The sequence below is a fragment of the Ambystoma mexicanum genome, chromosome 3q (genome assembly GCF_040938575.1).
Source record: "Ambystoma mexicanum isolate Mex_15411 chromosome 3q, UKY_AmexF1_1, whole genome shotgun sequence".
In the NCBI taxonomy this organism is placed as follows: domain Eukaryota; kingdom Metazoa; phylum Chordata; class Amphibia; order Caudata; family Ambystomatidae; genus Ambystoma; species Ambystoma mexicanum.
The window spans coordinates 279,310,175-279,336,041 of record NC_090926.1 but is presented as its reverse complement, the minus strand read 5'-3'; the positions used below and the strand labels follow the sequence as shown (position 1 = coordinate 279,336,041).

At 46.9% G+C, this 25,867-nt stretch overlaps 1 protein-coding gene across 1 annotated transcript in view; it reads left to right on the top strand.

The window, feature by feature from the left end:
- Window positions 1-25,867, top strand: part of ESYT1 (extended synaptotagmin 1) — a 1,383,482-nt gene that overhangs the window by 358,433 nt on the left and 999,182 nt on the right. The window contains exons 5-6 of the mRNA XM_069653762.1: window positions 19,278-19,350; window positions 20,192-20,281. Coding sequence (XP_069509863.1) covers window positions 19,278-19,350; window positions 20,192-20,281 — 163 coding nt within the window. The remainder of the gene's footprint in view (window positions 1-19,277; window positions 19,351-20,191; window positions 20,282-25,867) is intronic.

Genomic DNA, 25,867 nt, shown 5'->3' with positions numbered 1-25,867 from the left:
TTTGTTTTCGGTCCTATTGACTCGACCCTATTGCATTCGAACCTTTTGTATTCAAACCTTTAACCGGACACCAATTGGGTCTTATCTCCCTAGTGTCCCGAGCAGAATGGAAGCTAATCGCACTTTATAGAGAGATAATGGGCCTCATTACGACCCTGGTGGAAAGGGGTTTGCGGCAGCGTTAGCTGCGCCAACCCCTTTCCGCCAATTACGAGTTCCCTAAACCATGGCGGTAAGGGAACTTGGTGTTAATTACGCCACCGTAATTTACGGTGGCGTAATTAACGCCTTCCCCACTCCCATTATGCCCTATGGGGCAAAAATGGGAATGGGGAAGGGTAAATGGGGATTGGGGATTTACCGCCCCGCCAAGGTCGGAATGGGGCGGTAAATCCCCTTACCGCCATGGCGTAAACGTAGTTTGCGCCATGGCGATAAAGTCACGGCCCTGGCGGTAACTTACCGCCAGAGTCGTAATGAGGCCCAATGTCCCCTAAACCAGGTTCATTCTATGAAGATGTCAGAGTCCATCTGAAAGGCTCAAAGTCTAGGATCTTGAAAGGGTTTGACTTAAAAGTAAAAAACATACTAGACAGAGTAGATGTAGATCTTGAAACTCTGATTACCAACCCTCTTAAGGTAAAACGTGATCTGGAGAGGTTAGATTGGATTAAAACTATTTCTTTGGTGAGATGCTCTAAGCCATGCAATGCGTTTCTCACTGCAGAAAAAAATGTAGGCCACCTTCCCCGTTATTTAGCAAAATACACTGACCCCAGAATAAGATCCAACTTTTTGTGGGTGAGACTGAACCTGGTCCCCACTGGGGAAGTCTTGGCAATAACAAATCAAGAAGAATTTGCAATCAAATTATGTAAAATATGTACCAACCCAAGACTCCAATCACTGCAACACATCCTAATGGAGTGTGAAGGGACTTGAGGTTAGCGAAATTAAGAAGATTCACGCTTAAGGAGTATGGTCTTATTTCAGAACATCTCTGGGAAAGAATGATTGCAGGCCATGAAATTCAGTTAACCGCAACAGTTGGTGAAATATTGGGAAAACTGAACCTGTTAAATTAGTTCTGATGAGAAATGTCCTGGATACGGTATGAGGGGTATAGGGTTATGGCGACTGACACTAAGGAAAAATAGTTTATGTGAACTTTTTTGTTGAGTGTTGGGTAAAAAACAAATGTATTCCTTTACTGATTGGAAAGCAATTCGTGAACACAGGAGTCGGGAGTAATTGTCCCACGTTGGGTTTTAAGAAGTGGGGAGAATGGACTTATTTTATTGAAGCTCTTGTCTGTCAATGGTTATTAATTTTTATTTCTTTTTACTTTTCCTTATTCGGTTTATTTTCCCCACTTCTGTGAATGTTTAATTTTATTGGTTGACTAATGTAATTTCTTTTTTGAACCAAACACAATAAAAAAAAAGGAAGCAACATGGGGATTAGCAGAAGGTTTTTTCGAGAATGGGGATGATAGTAGCATGTTTAAAAGGAGTGGGGAAGGTGGATGCGGAGAGACAGATGTTGAAAAAGGAGGTGAGATAGGATATTAAGAGGGGGTAGATGTTAGGGATGAGGGAGGTATGAATGGGATCACTAGATGCAGTGGGATGGGTTTTAGAAAGGAGGAGGGTAACTTCAGACTGAGTGATAGGGGTAAAAGTGGACATGGAGAAGCGAGGGGGAGGTGGGGAGGAGGAGGGGAATATGAAGGGGAGGAGAGGATAGTTTGTCGGAGATTGAGGACTTTGTTGGAAAAGAAGGTGGCAAAATCAGAGGCAGAGAGAGGAGAGACAATAGAATGATCGGGGTTAGGAGGAGAGAGAAGTCGAATTAAGGTTTGAAAGATACGGCGAGGATGAGAGGACTGAGAATGAAGTGCAGTCGGAGAAATAAGTGTGCTTAGTGGAGTTGAGACAAGAGTCATAGAGGGAGTGATAGTAGAAGTATGCAGATTGGTTGGAGGGGGTGGGGTGTTTGAGCCAGGAACGTTCAAGGCACCTAAGAAGGCGCCGCATGGAGAAAAGATGAGCTGAGAGCCATGGTTGAGCAGGTCGGTGAGAAGGGCGGAACGAGGTGAGAGGGTAAAGAAGATCTAGAGTAGAGGTGAGGGAGGAAGTTAAGATGGAGGATGCTTCAGTGGCTGAAAGAGAGGAGAGGGGGGAGGGAAGAAGAGCAGGAAGTGAGGAAGAGAGAAGGGTTGAAGTTACGTAGGTCACGTAGGAAGAAGGGGGTGTAAGAGGGAGTGGAGGGGGACGAGGGGGTGGGGGAGTAAGGGCGAAGGAGAGTAAGGAGTGGTCAGAAAGATAGGTAGGTAGAGAAGAAATAGGAGAAGCGGAGAAGGAAAAGGTAACGATGAGGTCAATGGAAGAGCCAGATTGGTGAGTAGGAGGGGAAGGGAGAGGAGTGAGAAGGTAGGAATCAAGGATGGACAGTAGAGGAGAGGAGGGGGGTTGGTAGAGAGATGTAGATTGAAATCGGCAAGTACGATTAGAGGGGTGGGGCTGAGGGCGACAAGGCTGAGAAGATGGTCAATGTCCTCGTAGAATGAGCCAACCGGGCCAGGAGGGTGATATATGATGAAGAATGGTATAGCATGGGGAGAATTAAAGATTTTATACATGAATTCAAAGGAAGGAAAAGTGGGTAGAGAAGTAGGAGAGGGAGAGGAGGTAAATTGAGAACGAAAGAGAAGGCCTAAACTGCCTCCACGGCCAGAGGGGCGAGGGACATGCTCGAAAGAGGATGAAGACAAGGTGAGGGATGCAGGAACAGAGGTGTTATGGGGAGGGATCCATGTTTCCTGATGCAGAGAAATTGGAGGTTGAGGTGCAAGAACAGGTCATGGACAGCAGTGGTTTTGTTGCAGATCAATCTGGTATTCCAGAGGGCGACTTCGAAGGAATCGGGAGTATTGGAAATTTGTGTCTGATTTGTGTCCAGTTTTTATATGTCTGGTTCCCCATTCTCTCTGCCTCAATTGTTTGACTTGTTGGATTGTAGCAAATTCTTTGTTTTTTTTCTTAATGCCACTTCCTTATCGAATGTATGAATGGCAGCAAAACCTTTCCTTGGTCCCGAACTATCTTTCGCTCTGAAGCCCATTAATGAGAGTGGGTACTGGAGGATTGCTAGAGATCTGGAATTGTCCTTGTTCGTTGGACTAAATGTCAGAGCTTCAGTTAAAGCATTCACCTCTACTCTGAGAATTCGTAATCAATTTCCACCCGGCGTTATCCCAATAATGGGACCCATCGAGTGCGGTACGTGAGGAGTCTTCCCATTAGTCCAAGAACTTCCTTTTAACTTCTGTATGTTGTGGTCACTGAATTTGGTGACTATAACCTCCAAACCTTCCAGTTTCTCTTCAAGGTTATCTGTTAAAAACAGGTAATCCAGGATGTTAGACTGATTTCCTCTTTTACAGGTTTTAATAATTAATGTCCATTAATAAGGCTGATGTTTCGAGTGGATTGTGTCATCCAACGTATTCCTCATCTTTGATGTATCCCATCAGCTTCAGCTGCTTCGGAAAACATTTTCGGCACAGGGCGCCGTGCGTCGATGTCTTCGAGTCGATGGTCCCTGGAAGGCCTCTGTCGAGGGTGACGTCATCGGGTGTATAAGTAGCACACGCGGGGCCCGTTGGCCTCGGTTCCGTTTTTCCGCAGTGTACGTTGCTTCGGAGACTCGGCGCGCCTCGAGTTCTGTGAAGAAAGAATAAATAAGGAAATATGTCTTCGTCATCGACGCCGACCACAACCTCGAAATCGGGTTTCAAAAAATGCAAATCGTGCGGCTCAAAAATGTCGATTACCGATCCGCACCGAGAGTGCTTATAGTGACTTGGAGAAGGCCATGACATGGAGGCCTGTACGAAGTGTCAAGCGATGACGGGGAAACCCTACGAGAAGAGGAGGGGAAAACTGCAGGTAGGTCGTAAATATGACCGAAAAGCTTCTAGCGTCGAGTCGAAGTCCCATGAGGAGAAATCTCCTCGACGCGAAAGGCATCGGTCTAGGTCCCGAAGCGATGAAAAAATCGAAGAAACAACGCCACAGATCCCCCTCCACTTCGTCTTTGGACAAATCCCCAAAAAGGATGAAATGTCCCACAAAACATTCATCATCCGAGGAATGGGAAGCATTTAGAGTAAAAATGATGGAGGTGTTCGAAAAGCGATGCCTCGGTCCGCGCCTTCCTCGGAAGCTGGCCGCGAGCGTTATCGCTCCGACACTCGCGTGCCCTCGAGCCCGGGTGATCGAAGGAGGAAGGATAGAGAACCTTCTAGGACGTCGAGCGAAAAAGATCAGTCGAGTCGACCGCTCGAGGTCACCGATGCCGTCTGAGACTGAACATACCTCGAAGGGCAAGTCTTCGAAGAGTGCCTCAACGCCCTCGAAGCCGATGCCGTCGAAGTCGGGTACTACGTCGACGTTATCGACGCCTTTGTCGACGTCGAAGCCCTCAACGCCGAAACTTCCAGCTCAACAAGATCAGCTAGGAAGAGAGAAAGAAAAGGCTAAAACACCTGGGTTGCATTCAGGACCCATTAGCACTCCTCCTCTACCTCCTCCAGAGAAGGTTTTCAAGCCTCTGCCTAGGAAGTAGTTTTTCAAATCTTTGACCTCAATTTTTGAGGAACAAGAAAGATCCGATGAGGAAAATGTACCTTTTGGGCTTGAGTTTGGTACTCCAAATGTTCCTGAATGCCTGATTTCAGAGGAAAGCAGGATGAAGGATTTGGTTGAATCATTACACAATGCAAGTGGTATTGATACATCCCCAGAAAATGAATTTGGTAGACCAGAGCCAGGTGAACATGCCAACCCATCATACCGTTAGTTAATGACTAAGGTAGTAGATTATTTGGGCTGGGCCAGGCCTACAGCCCAATTTGTTCAAGATGATCTTACAGACATACTGGACCATGGTCCTACTGAAGACCCAATTTTGCTTTTTCATGTGACCTTACAAAATAGGGTGGCCAAAAATTGGGATATGCCGGATTCTATTCCTCCAGTGAATAAATCCCTTACTTCAAAATACCGCCCTGCCAGTAGCGACCCCGGCTATCTGTCTAAACATCCCACTACTGAAAGTTTGGTCATACAGGCAGCCACAGCTTCTAACAAACGTGCATACCCGTCTATCCCTCCAGACAGGGACGATAAGTGTGTGGATGGCTGGGCACGGAAGGTATTTTCAGCTGGGAGCATGGCATTAAAATCAGCCAACTCCACTTGTGCCTTGGCAAAGTTTTCGTACACTCTTTGGGAGTGCATTGCAATGGCGTCGGGGCACATACCAGAAAGGGAAGAAAGGGAAGGATTCCTAACCATTGTTAGAGATGGAAAGGAAGCTATGCAGGAATCACTTGAATCTGGTTTGGACACTGTTGATAGTGTGAGCAGGTCCATGGCTACTAGCACAGTAATGCGTAGATTTGCATGGTTACGGAAGTCTGGTTTTGCACCAGACGTACAGAACCGTCTTCTGAACATGTCCTTTGACGGGTCTCACCTTTTTGGCAGCAAGGCTGATGAGAGCCTTGAGAGGTTGCAGACCTCAAAGGCAGCTGCCATGTCATTGGGAGCTGCTATCAGGCAACCTCAGCCCTTTCGTGCGACAAATCAATCTTGGAGGGGACTATCCTATCGTTATATGGAAGAACGAGAGGAACGGCCAGTCAAAGGGGCCAAAGAAAGGCCACTCGCGGTGGACGAGCAAAACATGCAAAGCCAGCTCCAGCTACAGCCTCTTTGCCATCAGCGGCTGCAGCAACCACCACAAAACCACTTTGAGGACTTGCATCACAAACCACCTGTAGGAGGCAGGCTGTCACAGCATCTGCAAGAAAGGTGAGCCATTACTTCAGATGTTTGAGCTCTAGAAATAATAGCCCAAGGTTACTGTCTTCCTTTTCTAATGCAACCTCAAAGCAATCCACCAGGGAGACACCCTTTGAAGTTTTCGGACCTGCTCCTACAGCAGGAAGTTCTAACCCTGCTGGAGAAAGGTGCTATAGAACCGGTACCTGCAGCGGAGAGGAACATGGGATGGTACTCCCCATATTTTCTGATCCCCAAAAAGGACGGAGGACTGAGACCCATCCTGGACTTAAAAAACTTGAACAAGTTCCACAGGAAGGACAAGTTCAAGATGGTCACTCTTTCTCAGATCCTTCAGTCCCTTCAGATTCAGGACTGGTTGGTGTCATTGGACCTCGAGGATGCTTATTTTCATGTGCCGATTCATCTCAAGCACAGAAAATACCTGAGGTTCGTGGTTGGCGACTCACATTATCAGTTTCGAGTCCTTCCATTCGGATTGACCTCCGCCCCGAGGGTCTTCACCAAATTGATGGTAGTAGTGGCAGCACACCTCAGGAGAGGGGGGATTCATGTCTACCCCTATCTGGGCGATTGGTTGATCAGAGCACGATCTGCCGAACAGGCACTGGATCACCTGAAAGTCACCTGCCACTTCCTCCACAGTCTGGGCTTCTCCCTCAATTTCAAGAAGTCACAAATGACACCTTCTCAAAGGCTCCAATATATAGGAGCTGTGTTAGACACATCCCTGGGAAAGAGCTTGCCTCACAGGTCGAGGGCTCAAGACATTCTTCAGATGGTTTCCAAATTCCAAAACGCCCAAAATCTTCAGGCTTACGACTTCTTCAGGTTGCTCGGCCTCATGGCATCCTGCATTTTTCTGGTGCCAGAGGCACGCCTGAGAATGAGATCCCTTCAATGGGCTCTAAAGACTCAATGGTCCCAGTTCTCAGGTCGAATGACGGATCTTCTCCAGATTCCGAACAAGGTTCGTCAGGATCTTCTATGGTGGACTTGTTCAGAGAATATTCTGAAAGGAGAACCCTTTTGGCAACCATGGCCGGAGATTACAGTAGTGACGGACGTCTCACTCAAGGGGTGGGGAGCTCATGCCAACGATCTGACAATCAGCGGTCTTTGGTCTCCATCGGAGTCCAAACTACATATCAACCTCCTGGAGCTGAGAGCAATCAGACTAGCGCTGAAGGCTTTCCTGCCATCTGTCAGAGGGAAGAATGTCCTGATAATGACGGACAACACAGTGGCCATGCATTATCTAAACAAAAGAGCAGGTGTAGGGTCACTACCTCTGTGCAGAGAGGCAATGCAGCTCTGGTATTGGGCAATTCAAGAAGGAATCTCTTTAACGGCAGTTCACCTAGCCGGGGAAGAGAATATGACGGCAAATGCTCTGAGCAGGCGGAGCACAGTGGCCCACGAATGGGAACTGGCTCAAGAAGTCATCCTAGAGATCTTCGCCCGTTGGGGAACCCCTCAGGTAGACCTATTTGCGACCGGTATCAACCGAAAGTGCGAAAGGTATTGCTCAAGGGAATTTCCCCCGAGAGGAACACTGGGGGACGCGTTCGTGGTGGAGTGGAAATTCCCACTATTGTATGCGTTCCCTCCGATTCCCGTCATTCCTCAGGTCATCAGGAGACTGAGACGGTTCGGGAGCCGCATGATCCTAATTGCTCCGGATTGGGCCAGGAGAACGTGGTACCCGGACCTTCTAGACATGTCCATCGGTCTTCCAGTACGTCTTCCTCAGAGAGAGAACCTTCTTTCTCAAATGGAGGGTAAGGTTCTCCACCCAGAGGTCAAAACGCTCAACCTTCATGCTTGGTATCTGAAAGGCTGAGATACAGGGATTGGAACCTTCCAGATGACGTTATGGAGGTGTTGCTTTTGGCAAGAAGGCCAGCAACAAAGTCTCTATACCGTTGCCGTTGGAAAAAGTTTTGCAAATGGTGCAGAGAAAAGAATGTCGATCCTTTTGTATGTTCTATTCCGGAAGTACTATCTTTTCTTCTGACCCTAGCACATAGAGGTCTGAATGCTGGAACCATTAAAGGTTATCTTGGGGCGCTTTCCATCTTCAAAAGCTCGTCGGAAGATTGCTCCTATTTCAAAATTCCTTTGATTGTACAATTCTTAAAAGGACTTACTAATGTGTTTCCTCCTCACCCATTTCAAGTCCCGATTTGGGATCTCAATTTGGTCATTTTGAGCCTTTGCACACGTGTCCATTAAGATTACTAACATGGAAAACTGCTTTCCTAGTTGCTTGAACATCTGCAAGAAGACTGAGCGAATTGCAGGCACTGTCTTCTGGGCCATGTTAGGGAGAATTCTCTGAAAAGGCTAATTTCCCAAACCTAATGAGTCCCCCAGCAGCTTTGCTGGATTTTTTGGGGTTTATTGTTTCTCCTGCTAAGAGTGAGACTCTTTTATTCCCACTCTTAGACATGATTTGAGGTGTTCCTTTATCTTTCAATGTCTTTTATGGGCTATGGGGTCTTTTACTCCATAGGGTCTCATGTGTTATTGATGTGGGTTACACAGCACCCTACTGTCTCCCAGGGCATGTAAAGTTACCATTGGCTTTACTAGTCCCAAATTATGAACAGAAACCAGTACAAACCATCATATTGTGGACGTACTGGTCGGGGCAATTCGATTGCCCCGGGGTCTGTTGTTCGAGGGGGCACGTCTCCGTCCTCCCTGATCGAGTTTTGACTGGTGGCAGTGGATACTACTTTTTATATTCGACCGCGAATATATCTCTATGGGATTTTCCCATTGTTCGAGACTACCAACTTTAATTATTTAATTCTTATAGCCTCGAACATACGCTGGGTTTATTTATTTAATATTAATTCCCCGGTTGGTATTTTTTGCCAGAACTCGATTCTAAAATGGAGTTTGTGTTCTCTACTGTGACTCCAACCCAAGTCGAGCCCTTTGTTCCACTTTTTGACGGGCTTCTCCACAGAAGCCTCCAAAAGTGGTGCCACTCTGTCTGGGTACCACAGGAGGTGTGGGAGGGGGTTTAGGCACCCTGGACTGAGTTACCTTGGTAACTCAAGTCGCACTCTTGTGTGATTGGCCCAAGTGGTGAGCCGGCATGCTCACCACTTAGCATGTTTGATTGACAGCTAGGCTGAGTGAATGAGGGTGTGCTGCATAAAAGCAGGGCTTTGGGGACTGGAACTTCAGAAGTCACCACAGGAACTAAGAATCTGAGGAGGGAGCAGCTGAGCCGACCTGCAACGACGACACCACCGGTGGAGCCCTGCTGAACCGTCTCACCACTTTTCCCGACGACAGAGGAGATCTCCAGTCCGGAGAGTCTTCTTCCTTTGGCTGGTGGGGATAACCAGTTTTGCCTTCTTTTCACCTTCCTGGAGCATCTTGTGGCCACCTTGCCTGTGCCAAGCACCCCGGCAACCGGAATACCACGGTTTACCACTATCGCGAAGAGAAGGGTAGTACCTTTTAACCGGCTGGTTTCTTCCCTGGCAGTGCAACGACCTTCATAGTTCCTCCACGGCGAGACCTCCTCTTCCTCTGGACGAAACACTGACTTGCACCTGCTGCCAGGAACAACTGCCCCCGCTGGAGCTTCCTTCACACATAAGGTACTGTGTCACGCCTGGCTTCCCTTGCGACAGATCGTTCGGGGTGACAGTAAAGCCTCGACTTCTAACCTGGGTTAGCCTGGGACAACCCAGCTAACTTTTCCTGACTTTAATTTCATCCTTTTTGTGCGAACTCTCTACAAGACTCTTTGGGCATAACCCCACTGTGTGAACTTGGACCACTTCTGCTTGCTCTCTCCAAGAGTGGGCCTTGCAATTGACCTCCTTGCTCTCCAGTAGAACCCTGCCTATCCTGCCTTACTGTGGTTCTTTTAAATGTTTTGAAACGTGTGTGCTTCCTTAACTCTGCCTTTTTCCCTCCCTTTCTTTATAATTTATTAGAGTGCCATCTTATGTTAAGCGCTCACCTCTGTCTGAAAATAAGTGGTGTTTCTCACTAAGACTTGTCTAATAAGTGAATAGGGTTGTATATATATGATAGTGACTGCGTGCTGAATTTACTTACCTCTTTTTGCTAGTGTAATCTACAACTGTGTCTTTAAATAAATAATTATATACTTTTACACCAAAGCTCTGGTCAGTGTTTGCTTGTGCTACTGTATATCTGTACCTATTGTGTATACTGTACATACTGCCTATCTCTTCTTGAGGGAAGTCTGACTGTTCAGCCACAGCTACCAAGTGAATCTGTGTGGTACAGACTGCTAATGGGTTTACTGCCAAACACCTGTAGTCTTACATTTTTTGCAGTGGTCCCTAAGGGAACTGCACAGGTTTCTGCCTAACAGGCCACCCTATACTGTGTTTCATAAGGACAGAGTTTGTGTTGAAGGATAAACCCTCATTTTTACCAAAAGTGGAATATGAGTTTCACTTAAATCAAAAAATTGTATTACAGGCATTCTATCATCCACCCCATCCTAGTAAGGAGGAGGAAAGATTACACAGGTTGGATCCAAAAAGAGCTTTAAGCTTTTATATCTGTAGGCTTTCTAGGCTTAGATTGGACAACCAACTGTTTATTGGCTACACAGGTAAAAGATTGGGTCAACAGTAACAAAACAGACAATATCACGCTGCATTGTGCTTTGCATTTTGGAATGCTATAGACTGGTGGGAAAAGACCCACCAGAAGGTTTAAGGGCTTATTCCACCAGGGACATCGCTTCGTCTACAGCCCTGGAAAGAGGTGTTCCTATAAAGTCCATTTGTGAAGTACTTCACATACTTTTTCTAAATTCTACAACCTAGATGCTTCCCAATCTAAGGAGCTAAATTTTGGTAGAGCAGTCCTATACTCAGCCATCTGAAAATATAAAAGAAAAAAAAATAATCTAATCCCTCCTCCATAAGAATTATTCTTACTGGTTTGGGAGTCTATCAAAGATGAGGAATACGTTGGAGGACACAATTCACTCGAAGAACAAGTTACTTTCCAACATGTAACGTTCTTTCGATAGGATGTTCCTCCAACGTATTCCTCATCGCCCTCCCAACCTACCCCTCTGTAGATTTTTCCCAGGCTGTTGCCACTCCAACTCTCGCAAGGCAAAATACCTGTCTACCGGCACAGTCTGCACAGTGGAAAATCGATAATGAAAGAGGGAAAAACAGAACTGAGACCAATGGGCGCTGCGCGTGCTACTTATACACCCGATGACGTCACCCTCGACGGAGGCCTTTGAGGGACCATCGACTCGACGACATCGACGCACGGCGCCCTCTGCCGAAAATGTTTTCCGAAGCAGCTGAAGCTGATGGGATACATCAAAGATGAGGAAACGTTGGAGGAACATCCAATCGAAAGAACGTTACCAGTTGGTAAGTAACTTGTTCTTCTCCTTTTTAATTCTTCCCTCCAGAGAAGTCCTTTCTGTATACTGGGGACACATGTGCACAAAAGATCTTTTATGAGCACTAACTCCTGGTTAAAGCATTCGATATTTAATTCTCCGCAAATTAAGATGTCAAGATTATTCCAGACAACGCTTGCATCATCGATCTGTGCTGTGACCATTTCCATGAAGTTTTTCACCATAGGCGATGTGTGGTTCCAATATAAATTGGAAATCAAAAGGGTCCAAGAATTACGATCTTTCTGTGTATTATCATTTAGTGTTATGAACTGCGACAGAGGGCTTAAGTTTGACAAGGATACTACTGTCCATCCGCTAGTTCTCTTAATAGCAGTAAGCAACCCTGCCATTGGCCGCCCCCTACTCCCTTGTGTGCAGGGTTCAAATGTATTTGGAAACCTTCTAGTATTGGGGCTTCCCTGAGCCATTTTTCCTGTAAGCACAGTATATCGTAATTTTCAAAGCTTACATCTCCCTTACCAAAAAGGTGTGCACACCCCCTTGTATTCCAACAGCCAAATATAGTTCCCTTCCTAGTTGTTTCCTCCAAGTACTTTGAGCATTATGATCTTGAGGCTAGAGCTCCTGCTAGCCAACTCCAGTCTTTTTCTTGTTCTATGCTCGATGTTTGAGTACGAGGATTGTGCTATTCCCTCTTACCACCTTCATTCTCCAGCACAATACGATGGGAAGTTGATTTTTTTTGCCCCAGGGCACCCATATAAGGTTCCTCCTCATGTTGGGCTACACCCAGTCTGTTGCCAGTACTTTTGCTTTTCTCCTGCCGTGTTGTGATAGTATTGCCACGTTCTTGAATGTTTGTTGTCGCCAGGTGTTTGTGTTGTAATTCTTCCAATGAATAACCTAACAGTAGTAATTTATGCCCTTCCTTTTCGAGGATGCCCTTTACCCCTCTTGCCGAGAAGTACATTACTACCGTGTCATGCCGCTGTTCATTTGATGTTAGCCCTCTTCAAGATGAGTTTATCGTTAATCCATAAAACCCTTTCCAGTGACATTGTAAACGTTTCGCTGTTATCTTTAAGTTCCGGTACCTTCAAAGGTCCTTGAGACTCTTTCTCCTTTGTTACCGTTCTCCAATAATTGCTGTTATAGAATATATTTTAATGATATATTTAACTAAGACACATTATTCTTATAATGCGTTTACATCTATAGTGATTGGAATTTTATAATGTGTTTGGACGCTCTTTAGTTTGTGTGGTAATGTTGTTTCTATTTAATTCTTTCATATGTGTAATGTTATTTGTTTAACCATGTCACATTAAATAAAAAATACATCCCCCTTCTCTGACATCTCCCCAGTTAAAATAACTGTAGCATGTTTTCCTTAATACAATTACGTATGCGTTTTTATTGCCTAGTTCTCATTGCTGGGTTTTTCGAATTATTTTACAGTCTCCCTCCCCGTGTCCAGGTGGACGCTTCAGCAGATTTTGTCAACAGAGTGTTTTCCAGCAGTAGATATTTGGTAAAAGCATTTATTTATTGCTAAAACACATTCTGTTGAAAAATGCAGCATATCTGAGCATATCATGGGGTCCCAGAGAGTCCACAGGAGGAGGGCTACAATCCCAGCTTTATGCTTTTACTGGGCCTTTCCCCATGCCCCTCACCATGGTTGTCAGCACCCGGGCCAAGATGACTTAACCTCCACCACACTCGATCTCCTTCTACGATTGGTCTGACTGAGGGAGGCAGACTCTGCAGTAACTGCCACAAAAACCAAACGTGTCTGGCTCGCCTCATGGTCGGCCTGTTCTGTTTTTGTGGTTGATCATTCATGACAGCAAGTAGCCTCCTGCTCCAGTCGAGTCGATCCTCCTCTCCTTGCACACGCTTTCCAGGCTGGAGTCAGAAACAAAATCAATGCTGTGGAAGTCCCAGCAGCCTCATTCCTGCCCAGTACACATTCAATGTATTCTTCTTGTTGCGTTGACACCAGAAATCTGGAGCCAGCGATTTCCATCTAACTAGATGATGCTCGCCAAAATATGCACCAATCAGCCAACCATCACCACTAAATCTCCTCCCACTTCCAAGTCTCCCGTGCAAACTGAAGAAGGAACCTACTCTGTTTATCCTCTACCCCTCCTTTCTAATGGAAACAAATCATTTACCCCCCTTAGAACCACCGACGTGCCACTCATCCAAATTCTGAGCAAATTAACTCTGAACACGAAACCTCACACAATCCAACATACAGTGAGTCACAGTCTCCAGGCAACCACAAGCCTCACACGCTGCCGAGGCAACTCGACCCATCATACACTTCCACCCTGCATGACCCACCCTAAGGTGATTCAAGATCGTTTCCTCCCTTCATGCCAACTCTACACCCCCGCAAAACGCCCAAACCCACACCTCCCTGCACACTGCATAAAACTGCCGCCCCTTCGAACTCAGATCCCACTGATCTTGCCACATATCCTTAATCCTGCCACACATCACCACCTGTACCTCTGCTTCACTCAAGGGGACTTCTACATCTACCTCCCCCCCTCAGCATAGGCCCATACGCAACCCTGTCCACCAATATGTTACGCAAAACCCCACAATGACTGGGGACCCAAGCCAACTCCATGACAGTACCCCCCACAACACACTCCTCTAACCGCTTTCTAATGAGCATAACGATATCCCCCAGCACCATTCCCCTCCTTGATATCCAACAACATACTCATCGAATCCACAAACACCACCACCCTAGCCAACTACTTCCCTATAATCCAAAGCACTGCCATATTAACAGCCATCAACTCCGCCATGCGTACAGATACATCACCCGACAACCAAGCCATCAAAACTTCTCTTCCGCCCAAAAATACAAGGCCATACCAACCCTGTTCCTCTTCGGATCCCTGGAGCCATCCATATACACCTGGGCACCAATTCCCCCCCCCACAAACTGTACCGCCAGAGTCTTAATCACCCCCGATCACCACTCTTCTTGACCACCACCTTTGCCAAATCTAAACAGATAGTTTGATCATGCAGTGTCCAAAAAGGCACCACAACCCTATCCACATCTTTCATTATACACAACTCCTCCATCCCCAATTGTTTCACCAATCTGTCTGCATGGAACCCAAAAGCATCCCCTTTCCTCTCCCAGCTCCCACTCTTATAGGCATGCAGCCAGTTAACCACCAGGCACTTCTTCACCGGATACCACGCACTGAGGGACTTGCATCTCAACCAATATCTAGCACTCAGGTCCTCCCTTCTGAAATCCAGTGGCAACATCCCTGCCAACACTTTCACAGCCTCCGTGGGGGATGACCGAACTGTCCCACCCACAATCCTCCTTGCCCTTGCCTATACACCATCCAACACACCCAGCTGAGCCTGACCTTAACCGCTCTGCAGCTGAACTCCAAACCCCAGCACACTCCTGACCAACCCCACATACAACATCCTCATACTCCTCTGCCCTCCACCCCACCCCTGACCCGACACCGCCTTCAACAAATTAAGCCGCCATTTACACTCTCCCACCGTCCTCTCCACTTGTAACTTCCAAGACAGGCGCTCATCCAAGAGCACACCAAGATACCGAAAATCCGACACCCAGACAAACACAGCCCGCTCATCTTAAGTTCCAAACGACACCATAATGTCACCTGTTAAATAGCATACACACAGTTTTGGAGGAGGACACCAAAACACCCCAATTCTGACAACATGCTTCCATTACTTCAAAAGCCTCCTGCAACCTTCCTTGAATCACTCCATCCACCTTACCCCTAAACCAAATCACACCATCTTCTACATCAAATCCCACCTGACAACCACACTCCTGAACCTTCTCTATAAGGCCATCCACCACCACAATAATATAAACAATATAGAGCTGACAACACTACCATGTGGCATCCCATTCTCCATCAGAAACTCCCAGGACAACACATCCCCAACACGAACCCAAACACCCTATTCCCTAGAAAATCCTTAACCCAAGAATAAATTTTCCCCTTAACACCCATCCCTCCATACCATATTGTACGCCTTCTCCATAACAACAAAGATCGCACCCATCATCTCCCCACAGGACAAGGCCTCTTCTACATCTGTCGCCAACGCAACTAAATTTACGGAACCCATGCTGAAACATACTCAACTACTGCTCCGACTCCAAAAAGTGCACCAAGCGGCCACACACCATTTTTTCCATCACCTTACACAAAACAGAAGTCAAAATAATGGCCCGATAGGACTCACACAAGCCAGCTGGCTTCCCTAGTTTCAGTGTCGGCAGAATGACAGTCCTCTTCCAATACTAGGCAATGTACCACTACCCAACACTACATTAAACAGCCGCAACTCCTCCAGCAAACAAACATCTGGCAAATGCTGCAAATAAACATAACATACCCCATCCTCACCTGGACTAGAATCCCATCACCCCTCCTCAGCGGAGCCTGCAACTCACTCAAAGTGAAGGACATATCCATACAGGGCGTCCATTTGTCCACAGCATTCCGCACACCATGATTAACAGCCACAAACTCGGACATCGTCCGTCTGGACACCAGAGAATAATTTTCTGTGTTGACCATACCCGCAAAATACTCACCCAGTGCCTCCACTTTACCACCATCATCCACCACATCACACCCCATAACAATAATCACCGGAATCCGAGATCCTCCCTTCGCCTGCTCAGAAATATACCGAAACCTCGCCCACATCCACACCCGTGAAAAACAAGTTTCACCAGAGAGAGTACCACACAAGTTCCTCCAATACACCGCTTATCATACCAAATCACCCCCTGCACCAGTGCCCTAGTCTTTTTATACACTATAATGTCCGCCACCGCTTTAGAACGCATAGCCTCTGCCGCTTCCTCTTCCTATACTGAACAGCCACTGTCCATTCCGATGTCCACCACAGGACCCCAGGTTTCTGGAAGAGCTTACCCTGGGCCGGGGCCAGAACCACCACAACAATCCAAAAGATGCCTACCAGAGCCAAATCCAACTCATCCACAGTAGTCATCACCCCCACCCTCTGGGCATCACCCACCCCCATCAAAATGTTACACCCCTCCTCAAACTCCAAACTTCACCCAAACTAAATTACAGCAGTTACAACCCCTTGGTGCAGGACTCGTTGACTTCACCAACCCGACATCTACCTCCACAGAAATAGACCCATGATCACTCCCCATCTCCCCATCCGTCCTCACTTTCCACACACACTTAGAGAACAAAGAAGCACCTCAAGACTAACCCTATTGACATCTGTCAGAGGACTTTTCCACAGCATATTGTGACAATTAAAGTCACCACAAAAAACATACCTGCTGCCCTGCCCCAAGGCACACTGCAATGCCCCTACATCAAGAGGCCTACACGGATTATAAAAATTCAAAACAACCAACACACCATCACCCACAAACAACCTCACATCAATCATCTACAACTCACCAACCAAACTCAAGAACAGAACATTGAATACCAATCTTCACCAAAATGCAGACCTTAACCCCACGACCCACCCACTCTATCCTTCCTAAACAACACATTCACCAGAAAGCGGAAATTAATACCCTCCCTCACCACATCTCCTGAACACACACAACATCAACATCACCCACCCTCAACAACTCCTCCAACTCATGCCCATTTGCCAACAGACTCCTTGCATTCCATTGTCACAACCTCAGACCCCTGACTCTCATGGGAGACGTCTCCACCACTCATCAACCTATGCACATCTCTATCCGTGATATTTCCAATCTTCAAATACATTTTCCCAGCCCTCGCTACCACCTGCAACCTGTCCGATATTGACTTACACTCAGCCGTCATAATAAAACACAGCAAATCCACCATTCCGATAGTAACCCCACCAATCACACCACCGTCCCACAAAGGCCTAACCACTTCCACCTACTTTACTACTTCAGCAGGACTACCCGTCACAACCACCCACTACGCCTGCACCTTCTGAACTGCTGCAGCATAACTGATGTTATGGCTCACCTTTGTATTCACAACCTTCCAGGTCTCCACCTGAGTAACACACCCCCTAAAGGAAGCAACATGATCACCACCATAATTGCAGCACTTCGGCGTACACAACGAAACACAATCTTTGATATCATGGGGACCATCACACTTACCACACCTCCTCTCCTTCCTACAAGATAGCGCCACATGGCCATACTCTTGACACTTTTAGCACAGAAGAGGGGCTGGAACATAAGGCTTCACCCTAAAGCACTGAAACCCCAAATACACATGCTCAGGCACCTCACACACCCTAAACCGAATAGCCATAGAAGTAATGCCCCCATCAGAACCTTTCCTACCCAACCGCCACACCTTCAAAACCCCCAACTCCTGCAAGGAACTCACAATATACTTGTCATGCACACAGAGAGGTACCCCATTAATAACCCGCTTACACACAGCACCACCCTGTTCTGACACAGAAAGAGGGTGCCTCCCAAGATTACCCAAATCCAGTGCCTTTTTCCTGGTCACATCACCCACATCTTTAACCAGCAATCGCCCCCCCACTGATCACCTGGACCGATTGCACGGCTCCAATCCCTTTCCGGACCCACTCTGACACCACAAAAGGGCTAACTCCACCAAGATCCTGATCAGGCTTTACCGACTTAAAAAGCACTGGCCAACCCAAATCAGCCTCCAATGGCTCAACCCCCAGACTCACACCCACCCACAACATTGCTGCCCACCACCAGAACCCCCACAGCCCTCAACCCTCCGATCCACAGTGAATCTACTGTGGAGCAGCACCCCACAGTCATCACCATATGACCCTCCTCCTTCCACCATTATCCCCATAAATGTGTCCATGACTGATAGCAGACCCTGGCATCAGATTGGCCCAAATCTGCTGTCAGTCATGGAAGGGCCACAATGTTACTAGCTTACTCAGAGAGTCAACTGGGCCTGATCTACTATGCCCCGCCGACCTCCACTAGTAAAGCTCTGCACTGTCTTCATAGAGTATGTTGGGCTCCATGCAGAACATACAAAAAGTGTTCCTAGAGTGGGAGTACCCTTCTCATTTGTACGCTGAAGACACCAGACGCAGCTTCTGCCTGCCGGGCCATCGAACATGTGCCTAGATATGCAGTTCCATTAAACGGACTGTGTAGCTTTGCTAGGTGAAAGATGTAGGTTTGAATCAAAATGTACATCTTTTTCCTACCTCTGAAAATACTGAGGGCTCTTCCCCTGCGCCCATGCAGAGGAGCCACCAGTATGATGGTATTTTCGAGATATGGTCTAACTGCCAATTGACTTTAGCTGCCATCTAAAATGCACTTAATGCTAAAGCAATAATTATGTGATTGTTTATTTGTATACACTTGGGATCTTTTTGTTTTATACTGCCCAAAGTAGGGTCTAGTTATAGATTCTTATTTTTAAAAAGTGTAATTGTCTTGAAATTTCAAAATTGGTCTCTTTGACTTTTTTGACTTGTGTTGTGCAGATTCTTCCGACCCCATCATCAACTGCAGAATTCAGGCGTTTAGTTCAGGAAAATGCCATAGTGTGAACAAAGAATACCTCTGGGAGTATTTGTTAATCTCTTCTTGCCAATAGCAGGGTCCTGGAGCAACAGAAGCTAGGGTATAGAATGTTAAACCTTGCCTATTTTAGATAGCTAGTCCCTCCTTATTGGCAGCAGTCCTACACCACCCACCACTGCAAACGTTCCAACACCCACACACTACAGACAGTTATCCTATACTATAACCAAACAGCCCCTACAATATTCTCAAAAGCCTTTGTGCTGCCCACCAGTTAGCCAACATACATTTACATCACCCTGCCCTGCTAGAATGTGTACACCATGCTTCACAGCACCCCAACACTAAGAAACCATTGCAATCACTCAACAATGCTCCATAGCCATTGCTATTGCATATCATTAATTTCTCTTTTCATTGTCCTTTGCAGTTTCGCTTCAGATATGGAAATCAATTGTGAAGTTAGGAAGTTTTTTGCCACATTTGGACTGAAAGGATTGAAGGTAGGTCAGCAAGAAACCTTGCTTAGATGCAAGTGGAGAGCCTTGCATGATGCAGACATTACATCAAGAACTCTGCTTCTTGTGATGGAGAGCATGGGGCTAATATTAAGGGGTGAAGGTGTAAGTAGAGCCTTGATAAGGGAGTGAAAGCAGCAAAGAATCTTGGGAAGTTGGAAGTTAGGGAGAAAACTGGGTGGTCTGCATGGGAACTGGAGACATTTGGAGGTGTACAAAAGTGGAGAGTCCGGCGAGGAGTGCTAGGACCAATATAATGTGGAGTAGATGTAGAGCTTTGCAGATGAAATGTCTACGGTGGGGATAGAGGGACAGGACTCTGAATGAGCAAATCTCTTGAACAGATGTTTGACGCAATATCATAAGAGGTTCTTAGTGAATAGAGCAGATGTTTTGTGACTGATGCATTGGAAAATGTTTAAGTGTATATATTGTACATTTTATATCCTTTGTAATATATTATAAGTGTTTATAAAAATCATGCTTTTTTATCACTTAGCTTATCATTTTACTTGTGCTGTACTTTGTGATGGAGAGAGATTTTGCTGCTGAATGACCTGAATGAAAGTGAAAAGCCTTGCATACCGAGTGCCCGGGGGAATCAGCTTTGTTGCCGGACAATGGGAAGACTGGTTGTTTAAAACTTTATGGTGGGATGTTTTTTAAATGGAAGCCTGTAAGGAAAGAGTGGCGATTCCTATTAATGGAAGTACATGAGAGCTGAGCTTGTGTGGGTAGAAACGTGCCTTTGAGTGGCGGTCATTGTGAGCGGATGGCTGAAGTTTTGCATTAATCTCTTTGGTATATGCCTTTCTGTCTTCCTCAGCTGCATGGTACTCTACGTATTATCTTGGAGCCCTTGATTGGGGACATGCCCCTGGTTGGAGCCATGACAATGTTCTTTATCCGCAGACCGGTAAGTGGTGCGTTGCATAGTGGGTGTTCCTTGGAAACTCTGTTCTCTCTCTTCCTCTACTGACACTCATGAGTGTCTCTTAATCTGTATTAGGTACTCTAGTGATCCCATCTTCTCTCTGCTCCTGGCCATCAAGCCTTCTCTTATACACAGTGTGCCTCTGGATGCCCCTATCCTCTCCATGGGCAGGTGCTCCAGAGAACCTTCAATGCACTAAGTGCACCTGAGAGACCCTCATTCATCATCATGTGCTGTATTCAATCTGGGAGCTCATCCTCTCAAGCCCAGGGACCATATCTCTCCAGCCCTAAAATCTCTACACTGGTCTCTTTCTACAGTGGGAGCTCCTAAACACTGTCTATTGCTCTATGTGGGGAGTGATTCTTGGAGACTCATCATTCCCTCAACAGTGGATATTATTGGTAACCCCTAACACCATTAGGTACTGCTAGGTGCAGCCCTACAGATAAGGGGTGTATCAGCCACTTTTACTCCCTGAAAATAGTCAAATACTCCCAAAAAATAATAGTAGAGAGTAAACATACTCCCAATAAAAAATGGGAAATGCAGACATAGGAGCTTGTGCTCCTGCTTTCATGCAAACTGCTCCATGGATGTGTTTGGGCCAGTAGTGCATGTAATACCAGAGGAAGAAACTACTACAATTGCAGAAGAGGTCAAATGTATCTTGTAATGTACATGAACAACTTAATATTTGTAGTCGTTTATAAAATACTCCCTTTGGGAGCGGGACTTATATTTTTCCTCCCTAAAAAATTATTTTGCTCCCAACTTTCAAAAGTAGGGAGTAAAATACTCCAACTTCAAAATCTTATCTGGAGCACTGGCTAGGGGCACATGAGCTTCTAACTCTTGTGCTGTCCCTCTCTCTTTTATCTCTTGGTCTCTCTTTTATCACTTCACATGGTGCTCTGAAATCTGTTCAGCTTGGTCTCTGCACAGGCATCTGACCCTCCTCAGCCTTTCCCTTCCCTTTCTATATACAGGCCCTGGGAAGAAAGACATAGGGCCTCATTACGAGTATGGAGGTAGCGATGCCGCTTTTAGCGGCGTGGCTACCCCCATACTGGGTACCAAGTCCGGGTCCCGCAAAAGGGGACTTACCAGGCCATTCCAACCTTGGAGGGCCCAGTAAATCCCTTTTGCGGGACACAGACCCGGTACATCCCCATTCCCATTTGAGCTGATAGGGCCTCAGTGGGAATGGGGAGGAGGCTAACAACGGGCACGTTAATGACGGGCCCGTTGTTAGCATCCTGGTCTGCCAGCGGGTCCCGCTAAGGACGCCTGGTCTTAACAGGCGTTCCTTAGCGGGACCCGCTGCAGACATAATAGGGCGGCCCGGAATTAACGGTGCCGGTCCCTTACCGGCACCGTTCATTCCGTGGCTGCCTGGGTCTTAATGAGGCCCGTAGGCTTATTAAAACAGCATCTGCTGCAGCTTGCTACACCACACAGAATGGGAGAATTTTGGCAACCTTGCCAATTTTATCTTCAGGAAGTAGCAGATGACATTGGATTTTGGAGATGCAAATTAAGTTGCCTTGCTGCTCTTCTGAATTATCAATGGCCTCACTGACACTACATACAGTGAATGGTGCTTTATGTATGCAGAGACATGCTTTGCTCTCTGCCTCATTTTGTTATCAAGAATTAAAAAGATAGAATGGAACCTTCTTTCTCAGGATGGTGGAGGCATGAGAAAGATGATGGAAAAGGCTTTTCATGTCTTTCTTCGGCATCTTCTATTCTTCTAAATGTGGGGGTGAGACAGTGGTGTCTCTCCAATCTGTGGAAGGGCTGTGGGTAAGGGATGCATCTCTACCAAACTCTGAAATCTAGAGAATCGTAACATTTCAGAAGGGTGCAGAAACTTCATGATTTTCTGGTGTTTGTGTGGAGATTTTGCACCACTCCCAAAAAGGTACATTCACTCTGGAAAACCTTACTAGGGAGTCTATCCATGTAGTCATTCTACCTGAGATTTATGGTCGTCTATTTAACCAGAAGTTCGATCTGGTTAGTAGTTGTCCACTAAACATGATTCCGCTTTAATAGGAAATTTCTGAAATGTGCTATCAGGGATGCGGGAGACCCCATTATCTGTACAGATGTCTTCAATTTCCTAAACTGTGCCTCCAATGTTTTATCCCGCAACCTTCTCCATTGTAGCTGACAATCGCTAGTATTCGATCTTTTACACATTGTGATAAATCCAGGGAATTTGTCATCTCTCCCAAAGATGGAACCACCCCTTTAGGGGCTAGGGAGGTGGGCCAGCTAAGCTATAGACCCCATAGGGGATGGGCAAGCGGGATCCCACTGAAGGTGACCCCCACCCGCTTAGAGGATAGGCTGACCCTTAGTAGTGCTATGTACCAACCTCCATATCCCCAGACAGCAATGGGCCTCATTACGACTTTGCCGGTCCGCAAATAAGCTCACTGGACCCTTGTTTCCGGACCGGCATATTAGAAATGTGCCTGCCGGGGCTGCTGCGCCTAACAGGTCTGACCCTGCCGGGCATAGCGGCCACGGTAGGCAGACTCTTCATGGAAGCGCCAACACCATTAGCAATGATGCCGGCACTTCGGTGAACCCATTCCCGTGGAGTCCTATGGGACTCCACCGGAATGGGGAACAACATTTACCGTCACCTAGCTTACCGGTCCGAAGGGACTTGTAAAGTCCCGGTGGCACCGGTAAACTAGGCACCAGTAAAATGTCCCGAGTCCGCCGGCAACCCACCGGAAGCACCGGCAGGGCTACCGCCTGACTCGTAATGAGGCCCAATGTCTTCATTGGCTACTTGGGAACAACCTCAAGGCACTACAGGAATGCTGTACCTGGCTTGGCTTCAGATCCATTGCTGTTATCCTCACAGAACAGGAGGGAGGATTGTGAGCCTGCGGTGCCAAGACGCAGATGAGGTCTTCTCCCCATTTGAGGCGGTATCGGGGATTGGTCCCACACAGTGAGGAAGTCTGCAGTGTGCTGCTCCCTGCCGCCAGGCAAAGAGATCAAGGAGCCTGGGCCAGCCATAACAAGAAGTGGAACAATTGCGAGAGTGGGAAACCGTCGGGAAAAAATGAAGCTTGCGCACCGCCACCGAAGCAAGAAGGGAACAAGGAGAGAGGGGCGTGGCTACATGGCCACGATAGGACGTGTTTCCAGAGGTGCTCCTGCTGATCCTATATGATTTGGACAAGAAGCTATGCATAGTGATCGTTAAGAATAGTAACTTTGGGAGTGCAGATGCATGAAAGTGTACTGCATACAAACAGCGTGAACCAGAAGTGATTGGTACTGTGATCCGTGCGTACCGAGTTCAGAAATAATCACTACAACTCGCCGACTACGGAACCAAAATGACGGTCTGCCGTGGACAAAGAGATGGGTCACAGAGATAAGGAGCCGGAGCCTGATTGCTGCTTGTAATCGTGCGCGAAGCCGACAGAAAACAAGCAGAAGAGGTCGGAGGCAGAAGTGAAGGGCGGCGAGTCCCCAGTGATACACGGCGAGTATCGAAATGAGAGGCTACGCGGGTTACAGTGAGGGAGTGAGCAGACAGAGAACGAGCGCTCATGGAGAATCGGGACCCTTGTGATGCACCTTGGAGACTGAGGGATCTGCCTGGACTGGAAGTGTAACTGTATCGGGCTCGTTAACCTGGCTGTGTTAAGAGGCGAAGTACAAGTATCAAAAGGAATAGAGTAATGGTATATTTAAAAGGCCAGAAAATAAATATAGCCCTATTACAAGAGACGCATTTGACCAAAGACAGACAAGACACCCTTGCACGGAGGTTCTCCAGACCTACATAGATACAGATGGTAGGATGATCGTACTGCGGTGGAGGGTCGAAAACAGAGAAATATGTGTTATTAACGCATATGCTCCGAATCAAGACACAGCAGTGTATTTCAGGTCCTTATATGCTAAAATAAGCCCATACAGAGATGGAGCGCTAGTATGGGGTGGGGATTTTAATTGCATGCTGAACCTGGTAATGGACAGATCAGATGGGAATTTTATCCACCCAGCTCCGGCGGCGAAGGCCTTGAACACATTGCTACACACATTTAAGTTGGAGGATGTGTGGAGAACACTGCATCAGCAGGAACGTGTGTACTCCCACTATAGTGCTCCCACAAATCTCTACACAAGGTTGGATTATGTGTTAGTAGGAGAAGAGTTGTTGGGAGAGATTACACATGCTGAATACAAAGCTAGGGTCCTCTCCGATCATGCTCCTTTGGTTGTCACGTGGCAGGCTTCCCTCCCCTCCCCCGAGCCAAGATTCCTACTTGGAGACTCAGAGTAGAAGCATTAAGAGACACTGGGTTTCGGGAAAACCTAAGAAAGGAGGTGAAGGAATATTCTCAGCACAACCCAGGCAGTGTGGCATCAGCGGGTACACTGTGGGAATCTTTTAAAGTAGTGCTAAGAGGAGGAGCCATATCAAAGTCCAAAGGAATGCAAGATGTTATTTTACGGGACCTACAGGGGGTGGAAGGCAGTTTAGAAGCTATAGCGCAAACAGGGGAGGGGACCCTAGCGGAAGCACAGGAGGTGTCTGTCTGCAGCAGTAATGCCGTAAACATTGGGATAGACTAAGCGACTAAGTTACAGGAGATACATTGAGAGACAAAACGCGGAAGGGGACAAACCGGGGCGATTGTTAGCTTGGCTCTGCAAAAGCAAGAACAAACGGGAAACGATTAGAGAAGTGGTGGGAATAGTTGGAGAATTGTACAAGTCACAAGGGGGCGTGAATCAATGCTTTTATGAATATTATAAGCGATTATACAAGAAAACCTCAGGATGTGATTTAGCAGAGATACAGGAAGCACTGTCCAAGATTACGTTGCCCAGGCTAAGCACGGAAGACCGAGACAAATTAGACACCCCCATTACGATTGGGGAACTATAGTGCGTGATTAAAGAGCTGCCAACTGGAAAAGTCCCAGGAGCAGACAGGCTCCACAGTGAATTCTATAAAGAGTATAGGACAGATATCCTAACACCACTGCTGGAAATGCTTAACGAATCACTGGAAATGGGCAGATTGCCCGGATCCTTAAGAGAATCGCTCACCCAGCAAGTCCCAGAAGTCCCGCTTTGCCGCGGGAGTATCTGCTGCTGCACTTTTCTTCATTTCCTGGATTGCCGCTCTTGCACTGGATTATCCTGCACTTCAACTACCATAAGGCTTCATCCTCACTTAGAGAAGGGACTATATAAGGGTAGCTGCGCGCGCACAGCGCGCGCGCACCCAGCAAGTCCCAGAAGTCCAGCTTTGCCGCGAGAGACTCTGTTGCTGCACTTTTCTTCATTTCCTGGATTGCCACACTTGCACTGGATTATCCTGCACTTCAACTACCATAAGGTGAACAATAATACAGACAGTACTTATAGTACTTATAGTACTATTTAGACTCATTACTGATACGTGTTTCTCTTTCTTTAGGCTTCATCCTCACTTAGAGGAGGGACTATATAAGGGTAACTGCGCGCCCATCGCGCGCGCGCACCCAGCAAGTCACAGAAGTCCCGCTTTGCCGC